This window comes from Hordeum vulgare, chromosome 3H (genome assembly GCF_904849725.1).
Source record: "Hordeum vulgare subsp. vulgare chromosome 3H, MorexV3_pseudomolecules_assembly, whole genome shotgun sequence".
NCBI lineage: Eukaryota > Viridiplantae > Streptophyta > Magnoliopsida > Poales > Poaceae > Hordeum > Hordeum vulgare.
Genome location: NC_058520.1, coordinates 373557190 through 373584439, shown reverse-complemented (window position 1 = coordinate 373584439; position 27250 = coordinate 373557190). Strand labels below are relative to the sequence as shown.

Below are 27250 nucleotides of genomic sequence, written 5' to 3'. Positions count from 1 at the left end.
TGGATGCAAGCTTTGACACTAATCTGGATAAGTTTGAGTAGTAAACCGGATTCATATAGTGGTGCAGTCGTTTGGAATTGTTCCAAGTGAAGCATTGTAGAAGCATCTACAGTATGACATAGAGATTTGTAAAGTACACACGAATTTGAATGTTTCGAACCCGTTGACTAAAACCTCTCTCACAATCAAGACATGATCAAACCCCAGAACTGTATGGCTGTTAGATTCATTGCAATCACATAGTGATGTGAACTAGATTATTGACTCTAGTGCAAGTGAGAGACTGTTGTAAATATGCCCTAGAGGCAATAATAAATTGGTTATTATTATATTTCCTTGTTCATGATAATAATTTATTATCCATGCTAGAATTGTATTGATTGGAAACTCAAATACATGTGTGGATACATAGACAACACACTGTCCCTAGTGAGCCTCTGAAGGAATAGCTCGTTGATAAGAGAAGGTCAAGGTTTCCTGGCCATAGACATGAGATGTCGTTTGATAATGGGATCACATCATTACGAGAATGATTGATGGATAAGACCCAAACTATGAACATAGCATATATAGTTCATTAATCGATCGTTTTATGGAGATAGATTAAGCCTACTTGAACGTTGAGCATCAAGATCTATGAAACTACATCATTAACCGATCGTTTTAGGGAGATAGATCAAGCCTACTTGAACGTTGAGCATCAAGATCTATGAAACTTTCAAGCCTCCTTGTGTGTATCAAATGTTAGAATGTAACTGGGTGACTATAAAGGTGCTCTACAGGTATCTCCGAAGGTGTCTGTTGGGTTGGCATGGATCAAGACTGGGATTTGTCACTCCGTGTGACGGAGAGGTATCTTGGGGCCCACTCGGTAATACAACATCACAATAATCCTTGCAAGCAATGTGACCAAGGAGTTAGTCACGTGATCTTGTATTATGGAACGAGTAAAGAGACTTGCTGGTAACGAGATTAAACTAGGTATGGAGATACCGACGATCGAATCTCGGGCAGGTAACATACCGATGGACAAAGGGAATAGCATACAGGATTAACTGAATCCTTGACATAGACGTTTGACCGATAAAGATCTTTGTAGAATATGTAGGAGACAATATGGACATCCAGGTCCCGCTATTGGTTATTGACCGAAGAGTGTCTCGGGACATGTCTGCATAGTTCTCGAACCCGCAGGGTCTGCACACTTAAGGTTCGGTGACATTTTCGTATTATTGAGTTATGTATGTTGGTGACCGAAGGTTGTTTGGAGTCTCGGATGAGATTCCGGACGTCAGGAGGAGCTCCGTAATGGTTCGGGTGTAAAGATTGATATATAGGAAAGTGGTATTTGGATTCCGGAAAAAGTTTCGGGCATTTCCTGTAGTGTACCCGGAGTGACGAATGGGTTCCATGGGTCCACCAGGTGGGCCCACCCACCCCAAATTATCTCATGGGTTGTAGGAGGATATGGACCAGCCCCTAGTGGGCTGGTCGAACCCCTCCCCCCCCCCCATTAAGGCCAAATGCGGCTAGAGGTGGGAAGGAAAGAAACCCAAGTGGGGAAGGGAGGAATCCTACTAGGAGTAGGATTGGAGGTGGACTCTTCCACCTCCTCCACTTCGGCCGAACCCTTGGAGGGTTTTGAGGCTGTCGTATCCCCTCCCTCCCTCCTATATATACTAGAGGATTTGAGGGCAGCCCCAACCCTATTTTTTAGCCACGTGTTGCCCTCTCTCTCTCTTGGTAGATTTCTCCTCTAGATTAGTTCAGTAGAGCTTGGCGAAGCCCTGCTGGATTAGTTCACCACCACCACCACCACGCCGCCGTGCTGGAGAACTCATCTACCTCTCCGCCCCTCTTGCTGGATCAAGAAGGCGGAGATCGTCATCGAGCTGTACGTGTGCTGACCGCGGAGGTGCCGTCCGTTCAGCACTAGATCGGGAAGGATCGTGATGAGATTGCGGGACGGATCATGATGAGATCACGGGATGGATCGTGATTGGATCGCGAAGACGTAGGACTACATAACCGCGTTATATACGCTTTCGTTTAGTGATCTACAAGGGTATTTAGATGCACTATCCCCTCTCGTAGATGGTCATCACCATGGATAGATCTTGTGTGCGCGTAGGAAAAGTTTTGTTTCCCATGCAACGTTCCCCAACAACTCGGTGGTACCGAAATGCAAAACTCGAAAATTCCAATTGTTGACTATTAGATACCAGCAATGTGGTCACTGCTTTTCGGTTGTATCGAAGCGAATCTCGGTTGTACCAAGTTGCTAGGGTTTGGCTTGGGCTTTGTCTAAGGAAAACACGATGGAGCCGAACTGGAAAATATTGGTGGCACCGAGTTTGATCATTTGGGTTTTGGACAGAATGTTTTTTGGGAGAATGACTCAGGTTTTTGGTGGCTAATCTCTAAGCACTTTGAGCAACCACATCATTATCAATACCCCATCCCCTTTTAATAGTATTGGTTTTCCTATGAACTCAATTGTGATTTCTCACACAAGATAAAATGTAGAGTCTTGAAGATCTTGTCAATTGATGTTCCTTGCATATAGGGATCTTCCTCACAATCCTAGCCAATCCATTCGTTGAACTTTTCCTGGAATATGCTTGACAGGCTCATTAGTTCAATGAACTATATGTTGTTATTAATTACCAAAACCACCTAGGAAGAAGTTGTGCTTCCAGCGCCGCCACCACCGCCGGCATCGATGGCGGCGACTGTTAGGGGCACCCCGATGAAGGGGTTGTAGGGGACAAGGGAGGATCCTCCTGAGTCGCCCAGGCAGACGCGGCCAGGGAGGCAGAGCCACTGGATCTCACGATTGCTCTTCTATGACCGACCTTCATCATTACTCCAACCCTAAATCATCCATGCGAACCTTCAGGTGGTGGTAGGTGACCTGGAGGCGCGCGGGTTCGAGAGTTGTGCCTCAAGCACTTTGCCCACGACCATGGAGTTGACAAAGTACACTCGATCGACGGTGCTGACGAGGACGACATGTTGGTGAAGGACGACATGTATGTGACGAGGACGACATGGGAGACATGAACGCCTTGTGGCTGGTTGGGAGGGGGTTAGTGTGGAGGAAGCGATCCATGGCGTGAGTGGTGGCGGCCTGAGACGGCGAAGGTAGTGGTGGTGAGGATGGGGGGTGGGGGATGAGATGCGCGTGAACCGGCCTCCCATGAGGCACCGGTCCTAGCCTATCGCCGTCGACCTTGTTCTTAGGATTCCGCGGGCATGCCTTGCTGACCGACTTGCTTGCAGTTACAGATAATGAAATGGAGCGGATCTCTACCATATACTCTTCAATGGAGGGAGCTTAAGCACGTGAAACAAAGCATTTCTGTTAGTTTTATATACTTCATACATTTGTACTTCCTCCATTCCATAATATAAAAGGGTGTAACTAGGTCTTAGTCGACTTAGACATAATCAAGTCTTAGTCAAATCATATAGTAGTAAGAAGAAAAAAGAAAAAAGAAAAAAAAATTGTCTGCATGAATCTTCATACAAGAACAACGGATTATAATATCGATTGAGACATAACAAAGTCTCACTCAAGTGAGACTTAGCAAAACGGAATATAAAAATGTTCTTAACATCCTTTTATTTGATATAGACTCCGTTATGCGCTAATTTTTTTTAATATTGCATTTTTTTATTCTTTTTGAAAAATAATGCACCGAATTCAAAATTTCCAAAACTATACCTGCCTCGGCCACCCTCTAGCCGACTAGAGGCTGTCGGCTTTGCTGTGGCCGACAGGTGGCTGTCGGCTTTGGTGCGGCCGACAGGAGGCTCTCGGCTGCGTGGGAGCTGACTAGTGGCCAGGCCACTGCCACTCGGCCTTGGGGAAGCCGATAGGGCAATCGGCCTAGCCGTGGCCGACTAGTGGCCACGAGCCAGCCCCAGCCCGACCCTTCCCCCCTCTCCTTGTTCCTCCTTCCTTCTCCTTTCTCTATTTCTTATCTCCTTCCTTCTCCCATTCTACTTATCTCCTTTCTCTATTTCTTCTCCTTCTTTCTCCCCCCACACAAAAAATCTTCCATTTCCACATTTTGAACCGTACATTTGTTGTGTAAGGAGGAGGGCATCCAAACTATCCGTCTCACTCGCGATGATATTTTATGTAAGAAGCTTATGTGTATTGTATGTATCGAGTACTTTTATTTTGAACATTAGCTATTTAGTTCCCTCCTCCGTTGCCGCAAATAGTTTCACATCTCCATTCCCGCCTAATTTTTTGCACCACCTTTCCCGCCAAATTTTGCCGCCTCATTTCCCTCCTCGTTTTCCCGCCAACTTTTTACCCTCTTATTTCTCGCCAAATCTTTCCCGCCTCATTTCCCTCCTCGTTTTCCCGCCATCTTCCTGGTCACCTAAGTCTATAAAAGGAGGCATTGGACTGCCTTCCTCCATCATCCAGCCTCACTTGAAAACACTAGCATTGCCTTCCTCCATCATCCAGTCAACATGAGTTTGCCTTGCTCGGATCAGAGCATCAGGCCTAAGAAAATGCAGAGTGCGAGTTTGCCTCGGGGTGTGGAAGCAGTTCGATGTTGGTGCGGTGATCTCTGCAAGGTGAAGGAGGTGACGGATTTTTCAGATTGGTTGGGCATGAAGTTTTTCATGTGCGCCAATTATGAATCTGATCCGCCCGAATCTATTTCTGCGTACCTCAGGCCTCCGGTATGCTCAACTTATCCAGAGTAAATATGTTATTGATATTATTGTTTACTTGATATTTATATATATTTTTTGTAGTCTCCTCCTCTCTGCATGTACTATCATTGGATTGACACGGAAATGCCGGACTGGGCGGTGACCGAGATTCGTGAAAGAGGTCGTCGTGCTTGGGCTAGCTTGGACTTGGAAGAGCATCGCACGAAGGCTGAAGCAGAGGAGAAAGCAGAGAAGAAGAAAGAGTGGGAAGATTACTGTGTGGAGCAGAGGGCTTTTATTGATGAGATGAAAAGGAAGAACCAAGAAGAGAAACTTCGGTTGGAGGAGGTTTACAGACAGCGGGAACAGGCCCGTGAAGCTGAGAGGGAGAGAAAGAGAGAAAGGGCTCGTGCGGCCAAAGCAGCAGAAGAAGTCGGTGATGGAAAAGGCAAATATCCACGCTGGACTCAGTAGATTTATTTTAATTTCAGCAAGTTGTATCTTAATTTCAGCAAGTTGTATCTTAGTTTCAGCAAGTTGTGTCAGCACATTGTATCTTAATTTCAGCTAGTTGTATTTTAATTTCTGCAAGGTGTATCTTAGTTTGTCTGTAATCTCAAGTTATTGGTAGTATATGTGTTATCCACGAAGAACCAACTGAGCATTTTTGTTCCCGCCTTGCTTTCCCGTCATTTTGTTCCTGCCTTGCTTTCCCGCCATTTTGTTCCCGCCTCGCTTTCCTGTCATTTATTTCCCGCTCTTCGGCACCTATAAAACCCTCTCCACGGCAAGGTTGGTAAGGAATGTGCTCAAAATGCCTCATTATCCTTTCGATCGTAGTTTTCACAGTGGTATGTCCGAGTGTCTTCTACGCTTGGCTAGCAATTTCAAGATAGACAATAGAATAGTTTCATGGGACGAACTCATCAGTAGTGACACGCTACTGAATGAGATTGCTCATGCATTAGCTAGGAAGGGGTGGCCTGCAAGGACATATGAGGAGATTCGGAAGGAACTTCTGCGGTTGAATGAAAGATGGAAGAAGAAAGGCCAGCACATACGCGGTGGAGGTGGAGTAAAACATCCCTTTTTATGGATTGACGATAGCGAGGACGAAGACGATATCTTCATGCCGAGTAGCAAGGATAAGAGGACAGCATCAACGAGTGCCAAGAGTACCGCTTCGTCGAAGGGCCAGAGCTCTGCATCATCGAAGGAGGACGACGACTTTATGTAGTTTTTGTATGAACTCTGCATCTTAATGTATCTTATTTTATGTATCTTATTTTATGTATCTCCGAAATCTTACTTTGTTTGTTATCTCAAGTTATTGGTAGTATATGTGTTATCCACGATGAACCAACTGAGCATAGAAATAGATATGAATATGTCTCATAGATAAAATACACATAAGTCTCATAGATAACATACACATAAGTCTCATAGATAAAATACACATAAGTCTCATACATAAAATACACATAAGTTTCTTACATAAAATAGACATAAGTCTGAAGTGATACATAGCAGGGCAAAGAGTTTGCTTCACTCACGACGTCTCGGTTGGCGCTCTGGAGGTGTGGGGGTGTACTCCATCCCCACCTGTGGGGGGGCTAATGCTACGAGGAGGAATCTCGAATCCACCCTGGCCATACTGTGTATCCTGTGTGGGCCACGGTGGAGGAGTCGAAAACATGTCCAACCACATGTTTTGCTGCGATGGTGGCACCTAAAACTAGTTAAACAACTAAATTTATACTAATCTACCGGAGCACCTTAAACTAGTTAAACAACTAAATTTATACTAATCTACCGGAGCACCTAAAACTATTTAAACAACAAAAATATTTTACCCTTGAAGCGTGCGGAGAAACGATGAACAACGAATGACTCTTGACGAACACCGAGATTAATCCCACACCACCACCTCCAACTCCACCAAAACAACCAACTTCACCCACACCACCACCACCACCACTACAACCTCCACCTCAACCTCCACCACCACCACCAAAAATAGCTTCAAAACAAGCACCACAAACTACCCCATCGCGAGTGAGACGGATAGTTCGGATGTCCTCCTCCTTACACAACAAATGTACGGTTCAAAACGTGAAAATGAAAGATTTTTTGTGTGGGGGGAGAAGGTAGGAGGAGAAAGAGAGAAAGGAGATAAGGTAGAATGGGAGAAGAGAGAAGGAAGAAAGAGGAAGGAGGAAGAAAGGAGGAAGGAGGAAGAGAGGGGGAAGGGGCTGCCTCGGCTGGCTAGTGGCCACTAGTCGGCCTCCCCCAAGCCGATAGCCTTATCGGCTACGCCAGGGCCGACAGGCAGAGCCGACAGGGCAATCGACGTGGCCTGGCCACTAGTCGGCCGCCACGTGGCCGAGAGCCACTAATCGGTCGGGCCTAGGCCGACTGGCCTCCTGTCGGCCACGCCGACGCCGACAGCCTCCCGTCGGTCACGCCAGGGCCGAGCCAGGCCTATTTTTAAAAATATTCAAATCGATGCATTATTTTTCAAAAAGAATAAAAAATACAATATTAAAGAAAATTAGCCCGTTATAAAGTAAACTACGCAGACCATATTGCGGCGAACTACTATACAATACCGGTCGTCCGGTCCCTATAACATACAGATCGTGCGAGAATGGAACGAGATGAACCATCGTCACAAATCAGACAGCGTTCTTGATGGCGGAGCTGTAGCCGACGTGGTCATCGTAGAACTTTGACCACAGCATCACCCCTCCGTACTTGCCGGAGCCCTTGAGCGCCGGGAGCACCTGCGACTCCATGCTCCCCGCCGGTATGAACCCGCTCCCCGCCGCTGCCGGCGCCGCGGGTAATCCGAGGAAGATGTACTCGGCGTGGACCCCGGACGTCCACTGCTTCCATGAGTCCATCAGGTTGGCCGTGTTCCCCTGCACGTACTGGCACGGCGGGTTATTATAGAACTGCACCCACACGTAGTCGAAGAGGCCGGTGTCGAGCGCTTTGCCCACCCACTGGTCCGGGAACGGGCACTGCGGCGCCGCCGACAGGTACACCTCCTTGTTGCCCCCCTTGCCGCCGTAGGACTTGAGGTGCGCCGCGAGCGCGCCGGTAGTAGTCCGGGTTCCCTCCCTCGATGTCGAAGTCGACGCCGTCGAGCACCGCGTCGCCGAGAGGCCTCTTGGACGAGCTCCCGCCGAGGAAGCTGTTCCAGATGTACTGCGCGAGGTCGGCGGCGTCCTGCTCGGAGTTGAGCGTGTACCCTCCGGCGCCCCCGCCGATGGAGAGCCAGGGCCGGCCCTCGCGTATGGCCGGCGGAGCGACGGCCTAGCGCCCACGACAGGAGGGGGGCCATAATATTGTATGTATGTACTTCCTTCATAAACTAATATAAAAGCATTTAGAACATTATTTTAGTAATCTAAACACTCTTATCTTTACATTTATATATATATATAAAGAGGTTATTGCTTCCGTCGGAAAACTCACCGCTGCCGTTTTTTAAAAAGCCCCTGTCTTTTAGGTAATTAAACCCGCAGTACCTTTTTATGTGTTACGAACCGGAAAACGTTTCATTTTTGCAGAGAGCCCCCTATGGCATTGGATAAGAGAAACGCATCTAGGCTGACAGAAAACGCACGAGAGGGCTATCGCTTCTGCCCTCATAATCCCACATCGATACTTCACAGATAATTTCATCACTTTATATACATGCGTCTTGGTGATTTTACAAGAGGCAAGGGAAATCAACAGAGGAACAAATTCGAGAAGAAGAAATTGGGATGACGCGAACAGAAGTGGAGCCGCGAGACAGAGGGGGCTCGGGGCGAAGGAAAGGGACAGGCGCTGGCGATGCATACGTGGAGGTGGGGGCGTCGGGGTTAGAGGATTCAGGCAACTGGCGGGGTACGTCTTGCCGGAGACTGGCCCCGTAGGCCGACCTCGCAACAGCACACCATGGGAGGTGGTCGCGAGGTGCAGAGGTGGGAGGCGGTGGAGGAGCAGAGGAGGAGGCGAGTGCGGGCGTTATTGGAAGGGGGGAGTGCGGTGGAGGAGGTGGGTAAGGCTGGGCCTTGACACGTCTAATGGGTTGTGCACTACTACTCTATCTTTTTTCTTTAATTTCTTTCTCTAAATTTTTTAATTAAAAATGTGTGGTGTTATTTTTTCCTGTTGCAATGCATGGGTCTTTTTGTTAGTTTATCAAAAACCCGTCAGGCCTCGAGCCAGACCTTCTCCTTAAAGTGCAAAAACGACAGGTCCAAACCTGGCCTGGCCCGGTCCGGCCGTCGGGCTCAAAATCTACGCCGAGGCCCGACCCGTGGCCATGATCGGGTCAGGCTCAAAATAAAAGGTGTCTTAAAAAAACACGATGCGGAAGGCAACGCAAACCTTTCAATCTCTACTGCCGGGGGGTCGAACCGAAAAAGATCCCCACCCCGACGGCTATAAAACGAGGGAGAGCGCACTCGGCTGTCCCAACACCACAACCGCGCGCCGCGCCACACCCACAGATCCCACCGTCGTAAATCTTCCTACGTGCTTTGATTGGAGGACTGCGGTGCGGGGGGAGGAAGATGACAGTGGGAGCCGGGATCGCGGTCCAGGAGGACGGCAGCCTGGCGGCGCTGGGGGCCACGGTCCTGACGGAGGTGCGCGACAATGTGCTCGTCACGCCGGCCGCCGGGGGCGGCATGCTCAACGGCGCGTTCCTCGGCGTCCGGTCGGCCCCCGCCGGCAGCCGGAGCGTCTTCCCCGTCGGGAAGCTCAGGTGAGCTGCGCTGACTGTTGGTCTTCTCCGTTGCTCCTGCGATTCCTGAGCTCTCTTCAGCTGTTTTGTCCGGGTGGTCCTCTCCTCTGTCATCTGTTTCACAATTATTTGAAGCGTGTCTTATTTGATGTCTGTCATGTGCGACGATCTAGATTCAGAGAAACTATTCAGTTTGCAATCTTGTCTTCTCTTGACTCTTGGTAAACAGGAGTAGTAGTAACTCCTGAAACGTAAAACTTCAGGTGTGCGGTAAAAGTCTCCGCGCTCTTTTAAAAAAGACAAGGAAAATTCTTCAACATTTTGCTTTGTTAATAAAAGGAAATCGTCAACTCAATACCAACATTCTGGATCCCTTCTCTTCCTGTTTGTTCTTGACATTATAGTTCTTCCCCTAAAAAAGGTAAACAACCATGGACACTTGGCTGGCAAAAAATGAATTCTTAGTACTTATTACTCCCTCCGTTCCTAAATATAAGTCTTTTTAAAAATTTCACTAGAAGACTACGTACGGATGTATATAGACATACTTTAGAATGTAGATTCACTTATTTTCCTCTGTATCTAGTCCGCTAGTAAAATATCTAAAAAGACTTATATTTAAGAACGAAGGGAGTACAATATAGTTAAAATATATCTTGAAATAGGAGGGAGCTCCTGCGATTCATAAAGAATAAAGAATTGGCTGAACTGGTGTGGCATGCTGGTTTTTCAAGGACCTGCGATTCATGTGCAGGTTCAGGTTCAAGATGTGGTGGATGACACAGAGGATGGGCTCATCGGGCCGCGACATCCCCGTTGAGACGCAGTTCTTGATCGTCGAGGCACCATCTTGATCGTCGAGGCCGCCGATGGTGCCGGAGACGAGCAATCTGCTGTGTACACCGTCTTCCTCCCGATCCTGGAGGGCTCATTCCGAGCCGTACTCCAGGGGAACGAAAATGATGAGCTGGAAATTTGCTTGGAGAGTGGTAATTCAGACAATCATGGAAACTTCTCTCCATTGACTTGAGCACAGTTGTTTCATGATGTGTAACATTACTCTTGTTTTTCTTTTATTTGCAGGTGATCCAGCTGTAGAATCATTTGAAGGCACCCATCTAGTATTAGTTTATAGAGGGAGTACATTGTAGCGTATTAAAAAATATATATATATAATACAAAAAAAGAAGAAATCAGATGGTTAGACCCGGCTGCGATCAATTACCCAGTTTACGCACACGTCGTAAAACCCGTTCGTGGCTTCGTCTTCCGGTCGCCTCGACAGCTCGACGGCTCGTCTCGAGTGCCATCGTCAAACGAATCGCCGGCTTCAGTACTGCAGCGTCTCGACCGGCTTGTTGCCACTGCGCGCGTCGGCCGACCGGCAGACTAGCCATCCAACATCCGAAGAAACGCTGATCTTGAAAAGGATATCTTGGACAATGTTAATTCTGATTGTGCCTTTAATGACTTTGCATCAAGAAACGCCCGAAGAAACTTTTTCTGAAGAACTAAATTATTATTGTTGTCGATGAAGTCAGAACTTTGTTTTTATTTGAAGTAATCATGTCATTTTAGTTTCATTTCTCTATCATTTTAGTGTTATTATTGTCGATTTAGTAAGTTGAATTTTTGTTATTATTATTATCGATCGAGTCAATCAATTATTATAGTTAAATTTTAAACTAAAAATATATGGTCTTAACATAGGGGCCCATGTCATTGAGTTCGTCTAGGGCATCCCGAAACACATGGCCGGCCCTGTGGAAAGCATGACCTTGACGCCCTTGGACTGGCAGAGGTTGATGTCGGCGGTGAGGTTGGTGCAGGCGTCGGAGTAGGGGTCGCAGTGGCCCGCGAGGTTGAGCTGTGGGGCCTGGCCCGAGCCGAAGCTGCAGAGGAAAGCTATGTTGACGAAGCCGTAGTTGCCGGTGCTGCAGGTCTCGCCGAGGGTGCCCTCGTTGCCGTTCTGGCCCCAGTAGATGGCGATGCTACTGCCGTGGCTCCGTGGGGCCGAGGAGAACAGGAAGATGGCGGCCAAGAGGCAGGCGATGGAGAAGGAGCTGCTACTGGCTTTAGCCGGGATGGCCATTGTTGGTAGCTAGCACTTCTGTACACAAGGAACAGGTCTTGCTTCTTGCTGTGGATACGGGATGCAGCTGCTACCTGCATGCTTTATATACGTACTCCGGTGCTCCTATTGAAATTGGGGCGTGCCCTCAAGGTAACGCTTGGCCATATCGAGTTTGGGACTGCTCTACTTCAGAAAATTCAGCTTAACTCTAGAAAATATAAGTCAAACGGGATAGCTTCACTATATACAGCTTCACAAAAAAACTAGAATTTAGGGTTCAACTTTCTGTTTTTTATGAAGCTCTCTATGAGGTGCTCCATAAAATTGTAGAAGCTAGAGTTGGAGCGAAATTACCCACCACTGCCACCCGTAAGTGGATACCCCTTCGTTTCTCCCCTCTCATCCAATCAAATAGATCCTTTCCATCAAATTTTCCATTCGTGAAGCTGGAGTTGGATAAAAGCCAAACGTTTTCTTTGAAAGAGCTTCAACTTCCGTATGAAACTGCTTCAAAGTGGATTTGATGGAGCGGAGCTGCTTTTGATGGAGCAGAGCGGTCCCAAACCACGTAGTTCAGCACTGATCTTGTTTCTGCAGGCTTGTCCATCTCCTACGGCACGTCGCTAATTTTAACTACCTCTCTCACATACTCATGCAAACGGCAAACAATATATTTGTTCATACCTGAGGCCTCTCACCACCGGAATAAAGTTTTGTTCCGATGGCTGAATCCATCCGTCGGCATAGATAATCGTATGCCACCGGCCGGCAGCAAAACATCGGGGCAGAAAAGACGTCGGTGTAGGTCTAGGTATGCCTACAGCCTCCGTCGGCACAGAAAAAACATCGGCAAATCCCAATTATGCCGATGGTGGCCGTTGGTGTAGGTAGGCTGTTGTCATACACGTGGGACCGCCTGCCTGATGTCAGATGGCGAGTTGACGTCGTCCAACTACACCGACAACGCTAATGGTGGTCGTCCGCATAGTTGTGCTGACGGTCAGGTCGTTGGCATACCCTTGCCACATGTCATCGTTCGGTAGCTCTTTAGGGCGTGCATTTATGTGGACGGCCACCGTCAACATAAATTCGCCACATGTCATCATTTGGAGGCTCCGTGGAACGTACAGGTATGCCGACAGTTTGCCACGTTCCATCATCTCGAGGCTTCCTCGTGTAGAATTTGACTTATCTTAACATAAGCTTACGTAAATTATATATCAATTTGGGGTATAATTTTTCATAAATTATGAATATGCAGTGTGAATTTGTTTCGGGTATGTTAATAACGTGACCTCATGTATTTTTGCATATAGGTCCCTATATTATATTCAAATCACAAATAATTAATAATTGCATCTATTTTGACATGTTTTTATAAGTATATTCAAATCACAAACGTGACCTCATGTTCAAGGATGTTCTTCGCATGTCTACGAGTGTGGTCGGGGAACTTCTAGGGGTAGCTATGCCATCAGATCTTGTGGTGGTTCCTCTTCCATGTCTGAAAGTGACGTGGCATGCGTAGACGCATGTTATGGGACTCCGGGGTGTGGCCCCCCTGCACGGACATTGCTGTCGTCGTAACTTAGAGGAGGGGGGGCGCGCGCGTCGGGTCGAGCTAGAGAGAATCTAGTGGTTGGTTGGGTCCGGACCATGTTTGGGGGTGTTCCTATGGGCTGACCTATCGTAACCACGTAGAAGAGTGCACTGGTCAAAGCCCGTCCGGCGAAAGTCAAAGGCCTAGATCTATGGGTCAACGGGGCTAGGGTTTGCCCGGTCGGGTGGCCTTCGGGGGGTAGCTATGCCACCGAAACACCGCATCGGCAGCTCTTGCATGTCCTAAAGGGTGGCGGTAGGTTCAAACACCTAGCGTACGGTTGTTCAGGTGCGACCCCCACACGAACGGCGCTGACACCGAGGTAACGTTTGTCGGTGTTGCTGTTGCGTGAATTGTTCTGAAGAGTAGGAGCATTAAAAATTCATGGATTTTTTGCATCGTGTAGACATGTGATGCAAGATATGTGGTATTTTTTCATAATTTTAAAACATGACTAAATATCTTAATAGACTACTGTTCACGGGGATGTTCTTCGCATGTCTACGAGTGCGGTTGGGGTGCTTCTAGGGGTAGCTATGCCACCAGATCTTTTGGTGGTTCCTCTTCCATGTCAAAATAACATGGCATGCATAGACGCACGTCGCGGTGCTCCGGAGTGTGGCCTCCTCCACGGACTTTGCTCTCGCCGTCACTTAGAGGGAGGGAAACGCACGCGTCAGGTCGAGCCGGAGGGAATCTAGTGGTTTGTTCATCCTAGGCCCACCCTATGGGCCTCAGCCCATCCTAGGCCCACCTTATGGCCCAACAAATCTGGCGGCCCAAAATTTATAATTTCACTCCTGGGCTCCTGAAAGGAAAATCATATTTAACGCTCTTTGCGTCAAATAGTCGGGCAAACTCGCACGGGCGAGATCAACTAGACAACCCATCTCCCTCTACAGGAAGTTTGGTTTTTTGCTTTTTTTGCCCTTTATTCTGTTTTGTTTTTTCTTTTTTTTGTTTTTCTGTTTCTGTTTCATTTTTTCCTTTTTTCTTTTTTTATTTTTTAAAACAAACTTCATGGTTGAAAATTGTATTTAAAATTCAGAAAATATTTTTGCCTTTGTAATAATGTTCAAATAAATGCCGTTTTTCAAAAACATTCATAACTTCAAAAAATGTTCGGGATTTTACAAAAATGTTCAACATTTTCAAAAAATGTTCATGCTTTTAAAACAATATTCGTTTTTTCAAAAAAGTTATTGCTGCTTTTCCTTTTTTTATTGCTTTAATTCGTAACAAGTTTTCCTTTTTTTCAAAATGTCTTTAATTTGCAAAAATGCTCGTCTTTCAAAAATTGTTCTCGTATTACAAAAACTGCAGGTATTTTTGAAAAATGTTTTTTTTCACAAATTGGTCAGAGTTTTCAAAACAAATCTTGCTTTCAGATTTTATAAAAAATGTTAGTGTCTTACTAAAAATGTTTCTCTTTTATCATTTTTGTTCACAGATTGAAAACTTTTTAAAATTTTGTTCACCAATTCTAAAAAAGTTCATGATTTGAAAATGTTTGTGAAATTTGAAAAATGTTCTTCATTTTCTAAATATATTTTCCTTTTCAAAAATGTATGTAAGTTCAAAAAATGTGTGTGTTTCAAAAAGTGTACATAAGTTGAATAATTGTTCCCACTTCAAAATATCATTACAAATTTCACAAAATGTTCTTTTTTCACAAATTGGTCATATTTTCAAAAAATGTTCTTGTTTCCTCATTTTTATAAGAAAATATTACTGTTATATAAAAAATGCCTCTTTTTTAAATTAGTTCAAAAATTTAAACTTGTTCCAATTTTGTTCACCAATTCTAAATATGTTCATGACTTGAAAATGTTTGGGAATTTTAAAAATTGTTCTTCTTTTTTTTTAAATGTTTGCCTTTTCAAAAAGTGTATGTGAGTTCAAAAAACTGCGCATGTTTCTAAAAGTGTACATAAGTTAAAAATATGATCCCGCTTAAAAAATTGTTTACAAAATTCAAAAAATGATCTTTTTCATAAATTGGTCTATATTTTAAGAAATGTTCTTGTTTTCACACTTTTATAAAAAATGTTCATGTTTTACGTAAAATGTTTCTCTTTTTTAGAATTTTGTGCACCGATCGAATAGTTGTTCAAAAAAATTTCTCCAACTCTAAAAATGTTCACGAATTTAAAAAAAAATTCTTCATTTTCTAAAATATATTTACCCTTTCAAAGAATGTACGTAAGTTCAAAAAATATCATGGTTCAAAAAGTGTACATAAGTTGAAAAAATGTCCCCGCTTCAAAAATTGTTTATAAATTTTAAAAAATGTTCCTTTTTTAATAAATTGTTCACAACGAAAAAGTTATTGTTTTCACATTTTTATCAAAAATGTTACTGCTACACGAAAAATGTCTCTTTTTCAAATTTGTTCACAAATTGAGAATTTGTTCTAATTTATTTCACCAATTCTAAAAATGTTCATTATTTGAAAATGTTTGGGATTTTAAAAATTGTTCTTCTTTTTCTAAAAAATGTTTATCTTTTCAAAGAGTGTACGTCAGTTTAAAAAATGTCCGTGTTTCAAAAAGTTTACATAAGTTGAAAAAATGTTCCCGATACAAAAATTGTTTACATATTTCAAAAAATATTATTTTTTCATAAGTTGGTCGAACTTAAAAAAAATGTTCTTGTTTTCACACTATAATAAAACATGTTCTTGTTTTACGTAAAATATTTCTCTTTTTAAAAAAATTATTCACCAATTCTGAAAATGTTCAGGAATATTATAAAATGTTCTTAATTTTCGAAAATATGTTTACCTTTTCAAAAAATGTACGTAAGTTCAAAAAATGTTTTTGTTTCAAACAGTATACATAAGTTGAAAAAATGTTCCCGCTACAAAAATTATTTTCAAATATTTAAAAATGTAGTTTCTAAAAAAATGATCTATGCTTTAAAATGCTCATGTTTCCAAAATTGTTGTGTTTTTGGAAATTCTTCAGAAATTCAAAAAAATCATTTATAAATTTTTTCTATAAATGCAACGGCTTATTAAGTTTCAGAACTCAAAAAAATTCAAAACATAAAACCTTTTAGAAAAAGAGAAAGAAAAACACAAAAGAAAATAAAGAATAAGACAAAAAAGGAAAAGGGAAAAAAAGCAAGAAAAATGGGCCGGTTACCTAGGCCAGCCCTGTCGCCTTGCTAGTGGCTTTTGCGTCCAATAGGAGGTCCCCTCCTAGAATTAGCAAAACATAATTGCTCCTACAAGTGATCGAACACACGCCCCCACTTCATCTTCATAAGGAAGAAACAGTACAAGAAATATGCTTATACATGACGTTTTTTAAGACGTCGTTGATGAATTCGTCATAAATCTATGACGATTTCATCCGAGATTGTCGTAAACCGTTTGAGGGGATCAAATCTACATATAAATTACGACGACGTGAGTCAAAAACGTCGTAACGGCATAAGATGAGATCGTCATAACTTTTACGACGATTATAAAAATGTCGTAACATGTTCTAACTATGTTGACATGTCACTCGTGGGTCCATTCTATGTCACACGTCAAACCCGCCTAGTTTATGAAGCAACCTACTATTCTGTCATTCCAAAAATTCTTTAAAAATTCTCATAAATACTTTGGATCATATATTCGTCAAATATGTGAAAACCCTTCCATCCATAGTTCAAAAATAATTCAGCAATATTCATTTTCCTATTCTGTTCAGAATAGCACTTTGTGAAGGAAGTGTTATTTCTATTTCTTTGATTACCCTCATATTTTTTTAGCACTCTTTCCTATCCAAATCATTGCCTCATGAAAACTTTCGGAACCATTTTCCTAGTAAATATTTCTCAGCAAATTTACAAAGTTTGTGTTCAGCTAACAGCTTTGTGAAGGAAGTACTAGATAGGTATATCCTGATGAGTTGAATTTTTTCCACATATTCTATGTGCCCAAAGCATAGCTCTCCACAAAATTTTAGCCCCATCTAACATTCCATGTGAGCTCATTATCCAATCTTTGTTTTTGGTAATATTTTCATTTTATGAAGCAACTACATTATATATTGCTTTATAGTTGATGAAAATAGATACTTATTTACCTCAACGTCAAGCCACCATACCATCCAAACCTCGACATCAAGCCACCACACCATGTATTTATGATTAAATAGATACTTATTTACCTATAAATGATTTTTGGGAAAAATAAAGAGCAAACTATAATGCAGCTGCAATTCAAATTTAACCCGCTTTCAGCTCAATCGACATAAATTTGCCTTTTTCACGAGAGGTGCATAAAAGCTTTTAACACCCAACCATTTTGTAAATTGTACATTTAATATGGCCTAGTATTTTAGAAAAAATGATTTGGTTCAATTTTGAAACAAATATATGGTAGGTCCTTCACAAATAAACACATTTTGGACACTTGAAAAATGGAAAATGATTTTTACATACAAGGAAAATGAAAACTTCTTTAATCAACATTGTTTGCCATTCCAATATGCACCCTTGTGCATAATATTATATCATTTCAACAAACTATGTCATGAATGTGGCCATAAGATTGATCATTTGGCTTGAAAGCCATTACTCTTCACACATGATATCCCATTTCTAAGAACACTTTTTAAAAATAATTGTCGTATTACAAGTTTATTATTTTTCCTGATAATTTGTCACATATAATGACACAATGCAAAGTTTTTCTATTTTTTGATTTTGTTTTGAGTTTTTCATGGCCATTTCAAAATGCGGTCAACACGGCGGGTATGACCGTTCGTAGCTAGGGCTTGATTTTTGCAAATATTTTGGAGTATCTATGAAGAAATAGATATTTTTATATCTAGAAATGTTTTTTGAAAAAAAATAGCAGACTATGAGGCAGCTGTAGTTCAAATTTAACCCGCTTCCACTTGAATGAGGAGAATTGTTTTTTTCACGAGAGGTGGATAAAAGTTTTTGACATCCAACCATTTGGTCAATTGTATATTAAATATGTACTAGTATTTTAGAAAATTGATGGAGTCCAATTTTGCAACAAATATTTGGTAGGTTCTTCAAAAAAAACTTTTTTTCCACTCGAAAAATGGTTAAAAATAGCTAGAAAGATGAGAAATGCATACAAATTGGTCCTCATCCATAAAATAAGGTCTAACTCTAGTGAAAATTTGTGTGATGCCCTTTTCCAAAATATTTTTGATAAATGCTTAAAAAAATTCCTTTATTTTTAGTACTTAAAGACTATTTGAAATCACTGATATTTCGAACCAATGAGAACTCTTCGCACGGATTGATGACATGGCACCCATCCATCCATCCATCTACCTCACCATCTCACATCCATCCATCCATGTATCTATAGAAAAGAAAATAAGATAACCCCACCCGTAACCCAAACCCTAGCTCACATCCCTCCCCCCATCGCACCCTTCCTCCCTTGTCCCCATCTCCTCGCCGCCGCCACCTCCACCCCGTCCCCGCCCCCCTCTCGATCCATTCCTCCCTCGTCCCCATCTCCTCACCACTGCCACCTCCTCCCCATCCCCACTTCCCTTGAACAATCCTACAAACTCATCGCACGAGCAACAATCAGCAGCGGCAAGCAGAGGGAGAGAGGCAGGCAGACCGAGATGGCACAGGAGACCCTGAGGCTGGTGTGCCTGCCGGTGTCGGCGCACGACGGGAGGCTCCCGCGGTAGTACACGCTGGAGGGGCAAGGCGCCAAGAAGGACATCTCGCCACCGCTGGAGTGGTACGGGGTGCCCGGCGGCACGCGGTCGCTGGCGCTGGTGGTGCAGGACATCGACGCGGACGAGCGGGTTCCGTGGATGCACTGGGTGGTGGCCAACAAATCGCGTGAGGAGAAGGGGCTGCCCGAAGGGTTCTCGGGCGCCGGCGGCAACGCCAACACCGGCGGCGAAGGCGGCCTCCAGGAGGGGGTCAACGACTGGAAGCAGCCCGGCTGGCGCGGCCCCGTCCCGGACTCCCACGGCCACCGCATCCAGTTCCGGCTCTATGCGCTCGGCGACGTGCTCAGCCTCGGCAACAAGGCAAGTGCGCCCGCAAGATCCAGTCGTGGTGGCTCTGTTCTGAACTTCCTTTTTCTTTTATGACATTCACTAGTTCAGGTTTAAGATTCAATCGACATTTTCCTCCATGGATTTCAGTCCCAAACTCTATAACCCCTTTGTGTGTGTTCTTTTGGCTTGCAGGTCAAACCCTAGGTGGAGGTGTGCATCTGCTGCTCCAGATCAAGTGCGCGGCCATGAGTAGATCCAGCATATGTGCAGATTAGTGGTGTCTCCCTACCTTTCCCAAATTTTCTGACGCTCAAGTTTCTGATTTAGTAAATTAATTTAGTCTCATGTGCATGTGTGTGTACTGAAAACGTTCACCCCTGTGCATAATCTTGGTGTATTGTTGTTGTATAAATAACCTGATTCGTTTTATTTTATTTCCTTATTGAAGGATGTATACCCTGTCTTTTTTATACTGTTGCTTCCAAGAACAGAGTTAGATGTTCCTACGGTGATTTGTAAGCACCTATGAATGACTAGGGGCTTCTGTGTGTGCATCTCGGTTGACTTCTTTGTGTGATTACTAAAGAAATGGTAGAAGAAGAAGAACTCTCCTTTCTTCTTTTGTACTCTTTGCTGGTCCTACTCTTGCTGCTCCTACGTTCAGATTTCACTCCCTCGAGTAGGCTAATTTTCTTGCTCCAGTCTGTCCCCTTTCGATCTAGTGATGGTTGCTCAGGTACCAGATTCACTTATTTCTTTTGGATCTTTGTTGACTGCAGATAGAGAGATGAAGACACTCGGAGGAAGACAAGATGTTGGTCTGACTATTTGGGAGCAAGGGGGAGACGATGAAACCTGGACAGTGCTTACTCTGCTTCCTCTCCTTCTAATATCTGATATCCATCTCGCTTGGCTGGTATGGCTGCCCATCCCTGTTGTACCGTGTAGCCCTTTGTGGAGTCTTTCTATTGGTCAGTAGCTGCAGCCCATACATAGACTAATCGTGTGTCAGTTGACTATTAATATAGATAGTGCACGTGAATGTGGTGGTCAAATGTGTGTCTCAAATATGTCATGTTGTCCTCGTTGACCAATAGATATTTTTGTGTTGGTCTAAGTTTGGTGTGGCATGGTTGTATAGCTTAGCATAGTCTGGTCTCCCTATATTTGCTTTTACCCAAGAATCTTAACCCACTTGTATTCATGTACTATTTGAGGTATAAGAATAATAATAAAAACATTTGAGTGATTATGCTTGTTGAAGAAATCTGAGATGTGCTAATTTAATCTATATGATCTTCCTAATTTTAATTAAGTGCATCCGCTGCTCCAGATCGAAGCCGCCGGCGTTGGTGGCCGTGGTGCCGGTGGGTGGTGCAGGTTGATGCTCAAGTGCACGGCCATGGAGCAGAACTAGCATATGTGGTGGTGCAGGTTGATGCTCAAGTGCACGACCATGGAGCAGATCCGCTGGGTGGTGGTCACTTTGAATTTCTCCAGAACCGCCGCCACCTCCCTCGCCATGCTCGTCGGCAGCGGCGTCGCCCTCTTCTTTCGCCCTCCTCCATCGCGCTAGCCTACAATGAGTCAGCAGACCCCATCGACAGGGAAGTTATGTCCTCACATTTCTCCTTTTTCTACTCTTCTTTCATTGTAGCACAAATGGATGTATTTCTGATCTCAAATGTGTGCTCTTGCATACACTGAATTTCTGAATATAGCATGAACTATGCGTACACCCCCATAGGCAGCCAAGTTCTGTCCTCAGATTTGCTTGCTTGTTGTCCTTACAATTTATGAATCTCTGAACTTTTTCCAAGTCCATGTTATTTATGCATTGAATCTCTGAGCTTTTCCTATGTACTGTGTTTCTGTTTCATAGGTGCAGGTATATGTTTGACATTTCTTTTCACTGTAAATCATATGTTCGGCTATCAACATTAATTTTCGATGTACACCATGCCAGTATGCTAGTGTTCCTAGTAGAATACACGCTCTTAAAATTAGAGAAAAAATAAATATATGCGTTCAGTTATATATGCTTATCATTTTGTAAGCTAGTATATGAGAAAGCAATGACTTATATATGCTTATCTGAACATTCCCAGCTCACCAATCCATTTGACTTAGTTATGCACACAATCAAGTGAACTGAAGATGAGTTCCATTTTGACAGCTCTTATGTCTTTCGAGGGGATGTGGGTTTTGGCAGTTCCAAATTATAAAACCAACACATAACTCTTGAAACAAAAACAATGGACCAGATTTGATTTATCTTTTCTGATTTTCAGGATTATTAGGTGATGAATTTCCCAGCCAGCTCCATGATCTGTCATTCATGTTTAAATGTAATAATAATCTTGCTGGTGTGGATGAATGACTACTAGCAGGTTTTTATATCCCACAGCTCGTGTAATGCATTTAGGGGTGGAGAGCTAGCCTGCTTCTTTCTTTGTTACCTTTTTCGCTAACAACAATGGTATGCATACTGTAGATTTCCATCTAATGCTAGTACACAGAGCAGTTTCGTCTCGCAAATATGACATCACTAAGCTTAGTTGAACCTTACCTTTTTATTTAGCGACGATTACAGCTCTCGGTCTCATCGGAACGTTATAAATGAACTACTAATTTTAGAATAAATTGGACCGGACTCCCTTGTCTGTGGATCAATTAGTCCGATGTTGGATTTCTTGGAGTCGAGTGATCATTAGCGTCTAGTATAGCTTGCCATGAGATTCGAAAGAAAAATACCAAGTCTTTTTCCCTTACTCGCTTACTATAGTTCTTTTAGTGTGTATATCGTCATCACTCAGTGCTATTAAGATGCAAATTTATTTGACTGGCATGTATGTGTGCACCTGAGTAAGGAGTGATGCTGACACGTTTATTTAATTGACATGTCCTTCTGTCTCACCTGCCCCCGTCCCCTCCATGGTGTGTGTGTGTGTGTGTGTTGCTTTTCTGGCCAGAGATTACTATCCCAGCCTGCTGAGCAACATTGTTGGCTTCCTCTTGTCCTGTGAAGTCTCGCGTGCAGGCTTGCTTGGTGCGAATTTCATTAACTCCTTAAAGGTAGATGGAATCTTCTTTGAAGATGTGCAATCTAATAGTCCACCCAGCGCTGAAATTGCTTCAGTAGCCGGATCAGCCCACCTGTGTCAGATCTGTATGTTATTATTGACTTATTGTATGCAGTCTGTTTCATCTCGTTCTTCTGTTATTCAAATACTTGTACATTCATTCTATTGCAGGCCATTTCGTTGTGGAGCATGAATCCTTATCTTTGCTTATCCAAAGCAAATCAGGCTGGCATCATCGGAGACTATAATCTGTGCTTGTGGTGTGAGCGAGAGTTACCTGCTCCTCCATTGATAAATATTGTAATCGTGTTCTCTTTTTATTTCAGATTGCTGACAAGATTCTGAACAAAAAAGAGCTGGAATTCAACAAGTGGGAAGGTACCCTGTCCGAACTGCTGTAGAATGTCCACAAAAAACTTAACCAAGTTGCTTCCGTAAGTCCAAAAGCTTTTTGTTGTTGTTGCGGTGCTTCAAAGGATACATGCCACACAATGGACGAATGAGCAGACCATCGCAAAGACTGCTATCAGCAACATCCTTCCATGTCTGGATGCGACTACAACCAACCGAACCATAGAAGCAAGTGCTCCTTTTGATTTGCTTCCAGCCTTATGCTGGAAGCAAGTGAAACTTTGTTTGTAGTAGTGTTAGTTTACTAGTTTATCAGCCATACTGGTGTTGGTGTAAAAAGTGTGTATTTTGATTGTGCAAACCTGGGAGATGTATTATGTGATGTTATATGATGGATGATTTTAATTCAACTTGGAGTTTTCTTGATTTGAATATGAAATAGTGTTGGATTTAATATTGGAATAATAATTTGGTTGAAAAGACCCAACAAATAGAAATGAATCCAAGTTTGGAAACAAAAAGTTGCTGAATTTAAAAATGAAAAAAGGTCAAAACTGAAACTGGATCAAATGTATTTGGGCATGAAAAGGCCAGGGCCGAAATTAGAATTATAAAAAAAATTCGAAAAAAAATTACTAAAGTGGCTGTAAATAGGCCAAGGCCCAAAAAGAAGCCTAATAAGAAAAGGCCAAAAAATAAAACCAGCCCATGTGATCAATTGAAATGGGTTGGGCTGACTTCAACCCTCACGTTTTGATTTCGTCGTAATTTTGCCACGTAGGACTGCCACGTAGGACTGAGTTTGATTGCCAACGACGATTTAGGATTGTCGTAAAGGTTACGACAACCCAGGAATCGTCGTAAAAGTTACGACGATTTTGATCAAAACATCGTTGTTGTTCATTTCTGACGCTCCGTTTTCGACGCTTGGTATTTCGTCGTGAGATCGTCGTAAATTGAAAACCGTGACGATGTAGCGACGAAAAAATGGCGTCGTGTATTAGCATATTCCTTGTAGTGAAACAAGCTAAGCTAGCTATTCTTTTCGGTTGAAAGGTGATGTTCGCTATTTAGTTAATAGTACTACCTCATTGGTTTACATGAAGTCTCATTAGTTTATATATGTCAACAAGTAGATGATCAACAAGAATCTGAGGAAATAAACAAAGCTGGGGTTGAGGCTTAAATTGCAACGGTGGTGCAAGTGCCTAAAAAACACAATTTGCACATAGTTTGGTTGCTCGCGTCTAGGTTGGCTGCATAAGGGAACTAATTTTAATCCGTCGTTTGGTTGGTCGCTTTATAGTAGGCGCACATATGGCACGATGTTTGGTTGCAATTTGCATAAAGTGTTGTCACCACTTTTCATTAGTGGTAACCTTATCACACACGATTTGAACATAGTTTTAGTCCTAACTATGAAACAAATTATATTTCATCCTAACTATTATTAGATGACAACACACATGGTTAAGAGCAGTACGGCTGAAAAGAGGAAAGTTCATCATCAGTGCTAACTAGATGAAAGTCCATCCTCTTCCGCTTTTGTTGCTTCTCCTCATCTGCTTCTTCCTCTTCTTTTGTTATTGCTCTTGCTTTTCTTCTTCTTGGGATCCTTATCTGACCTGTGTTATCCCATATTACTTGTGCCTAGTTATTTCTTTTATTCTTCCAGTCTTCGTTGTTAAATGCCTTCACACCATGGTCGGAGCTGACAACAACGTCACGTGTCATATTTTCCTGCTTAGCCACCAGCTCATCACGACTCCATTGCAGGATCCAGTTATGCAGAATGCAACAAGCAAGAACAATCTTAACCTGAACGAGAAAAGTGTAGAATGGTTTCTGATCTAGGATCTTAAACATATTCTTTAGAGATTCAAATGCCCTCTCAATAGTAACTCTAAGGCTGACATGTCTGAGATTTGAACAACTCCTGTGGAGTCTTAGGATAGTTTCTACCAGCGAACTGGTTCATATGGTACATAATTTTCCTGGAGGATGGAAGAACACCTAGCCGAGATGCATGATATGTCTCCAACGTATCTATAATTTTTGATGGTTCCATGCTATTATCTTGTCAAACTTTGGATGTTTTGTATGCCTTTTATATCTTTTTTGGGACTAACTTATTAACTCAGTGCCAAGTGCCAGTTCCTGTTTTTTCCGTGTTTTTGACCCTTTTCAGAGGAGTATACTAAACGGAGTCCAAAGGGAATAAAACCTCCGAAAAGAATTTTTTTTGGAAATGAAGATACGCAGGGAGCTTGAGAACCAAGGCAGAGGGCACGAGGGGAGGCCACAAGCCCCCTAGGCGCGGACAGGGGGCCCGCGTCTAGCATGCTTTTGGGCCCCCTGTGGCTCCTCTGTCCTACTTCTTCCGCCTATAAATCCCCGAAAAATCCAAAACCACGGGAGAGATCCATGAAAATACTTTTCCGCCGCCGCAAGCTTCTGTCTCCGCAAGATCCCATCTGGGGCACGTTCTGGTGCCCTGCCGGAGGGGGATTCGGATATGGAGGGCTTCTTCATCAACACCATTGCCTCTCCGATGATGCGTGAGTAGTTCACCATAGACCTTCGGGTCCATAGCTAGTAGCTAGATGGCTTCTTCTCTCTCTTGGATCTTCAATACAAAGTTGTCCATGATCTTCATGGAGATCTATCCGATGTAATCTTCTTTTGCGGTGTGTTTGTCGAGATCCGATGAATTGTGGATTTATGATCAGATTATCTATGAATCTTATTTGAGTTTCTTATGATCTCTTATATGCATGATTTCATATCCTTGTAATTCTCTTCGAGTTGTGGGTTTTGTTTGGACAACTTGATCTATGATTATTGCAATGGGAGAAGTGCTTGGTTTTGGGTTCATACCGTGTGGTGACCTCACCCAGTGACAGAAGGGGTAGCGAGGCACGCATCGTGTTGTTGCCATCAAGGGTAACAAGATGGGGTTTATATCTATTACATGAATTTATCCCTCTACATCATGTCATCTTGCTTAAGGCGTTACTCTGTTTGTCATGAACTCAATACACTAGATGCATGCTGGATAGCGGTCGATGTGTGGAGTAATAGTAGTAGATGCAGAAAGTATCCGTCTACTTGTCTCGGACGTGATGCCTATATGTATAATCATTGCCTTAGATATCGTCATGACTTTGCGTGGTTCTATCAATTGCTCGACAGTAATTCGTTCACCCACCGTAATATTTGCTATCTTGAGAGAAGCCTCTAGTGAACACTATGGCCCCTGGGTATACTTCACATCATATCTTCAGCCCTACACTTTTACTTTGTTGCACTTTCTGCCTTCAGATCTCACCTTGCAATCAATCGTGAAGGGATTGACAACCCCTTTGTAGCGTTGGGTGCAAGTTTGCTGTTTTTGCGCAGGTACATCGGTGCTTCATCTTGATACTCCTACTGGATTGATACCTTGGTTCTCAAACTGAGGGAAATACTTACTGCTACTGTGTTGCATCACCCTTTCCTCTTCAAGGGAAAAAACCAACGCAATCTCAGGAGGTAGCAATGCATAGCCAGCATCTCATGGATAGAACTTGCCATCAGGGATGTTGATGTCATCAAGACAACTCATGTTGTCACTCAGAATGTTAGCATCATGTGTTGACCTGTCACGCCCAAGATGGGATCCTATCCACAATTTGGCACGAGGGCCTCGTCAGGTATAGAAGCGCATCTCGTCGTTTCGCAAGAATGGATATCGTTACAAGTACATGTACTAAAAAGAAGAGATATATAGAATTGGCTTACACTCGCCACAAGCTACATCAGAGTCACATCAGTACAATACATTATCATCATGAATAAGAGCAAGGTCCGAGTACGGACGAAAACAAACGAGAAAAGAGAACGATGTCCATCCTTTCTATCCCAGGCTGTCGGCCTAGAACCCATCCTAGATTGATGAAGAAGAAGAAGAAAAAGCAACTCCAAATGAACAATCAACGCCCTCGCGTCAAGTAACCTTTACATGTACCTGCAACTGGTGTTGTAGTAATCTCTGAGCCACAGGGGACTCAGCAATCTCATTTCCAAAGGTATCAAGACTAGCAAAGCTTAATGGGTGAGGTATGGCTAAGTGGTGAGGTTGCAGTAGCGGCTAAGAAATTATTTTGTGGCTAACTTACGAGTACAAGAAATAAGAGGGGGGTGATCTACGCATAGCGGACGTAAACTACTGATGATCAAATGAATGATCCTGGACACCTACTTATGTCACACATAACCCCACCGTGTCCTCGATCGGAGAAGGAACTCACGAACGAGACAGTCACGGTTATGCACTCAGTTGGCAAGTTTTAATTAAGTTAACTTCAAGTTATCTAGAACCAGTGTTAAACAAAGTTTCCACGTTTCCACATAACCGCGGGCACGGCTTTCCGAAAGATTTAACCCTGCAGGGGTGCTCCAACTAATCCATCACAAATTACCACAAGCCGCATAGAAATCCTCGATCACGAAACTCGCGATCTCGTCGGACTCCTTAGTGGAAAACCTCAACTCTGAGATTACCCAAAGCATCACCGGAATCCCGATGCACTAGATATCTCGTCAAAGGTAAAACTAATCCAGCAAGGCCGCCGGGCGTGTCGACGATCCTGATAGGATCCGCGTATCTCGTTCTCAGGACACGACGGATGAGCGATGGTTACCACGCGAGACGCCGAGTTGCCCCGGGTAGCGTTAGTA

The 27250-nt window shown here is 43.4% G+C and overlaps 1 protein-coding gene and 2 pseudogenes across 1 annotated transcript; 2 read left to right on the top strand and 1 right to left on the bottom strand.

The window, feature by feature from the left end:
- Nucleotides 1-7355: 7355 nt before the first annotated feature.
- Nucleotides 7356-11566, bottom strand: LOC123439977 (annotated as a pseudogene).
- On the top strand, nucleotides 9063-10999 carry LOC123439978 (probable galactinol--sucrose galactosyltransferase 1). Its single transcript, XM_045116578.1, has 3 exons — nucleotides 9063-9442; nucleotides 10176-10410; nucleotides 10505-10999. Exons 1-2 carry the CDS (start codon nucleotides 9249-9251, stop codon nucleotides 10273-10275), a joined length of 294 nt encoding a protein of 97 aa, XP_044972513.1. The 5' UTR covers nucleotides 9063-9248; the 3' UTR covers nucleotides 10276-10410; nucleotides 10505-10999.
- A 7141-nt stretch (nucleotides 11567-18707) lies between the features above and the next one.
- Nucleotides 18708-25482, top strand: LOC123439976 (annotated as a pseudogene).
- The last annotated feature ends 1768 nt before the right edge of the window (nucleotides 25483-27250 follow it).

Excerpts from the sequence above, each read along its gene's own strand:
- LOC123439978 (XM_045116578.1), top strand. The coding sequence starts at position 9,249 with ATGACAGTGGGAGCCGGGATCGCGGTCCAGGAGGACGGCAGCCTGGCG. Across the intron at positions 9,443-10,175 it reads TTCCCCGTCGGGAAGCTCAG|GTTCAGGTTCAAGATGTGGT; the intron begins GTGAGCTGCGCT and ends ATTCATGTGCAG.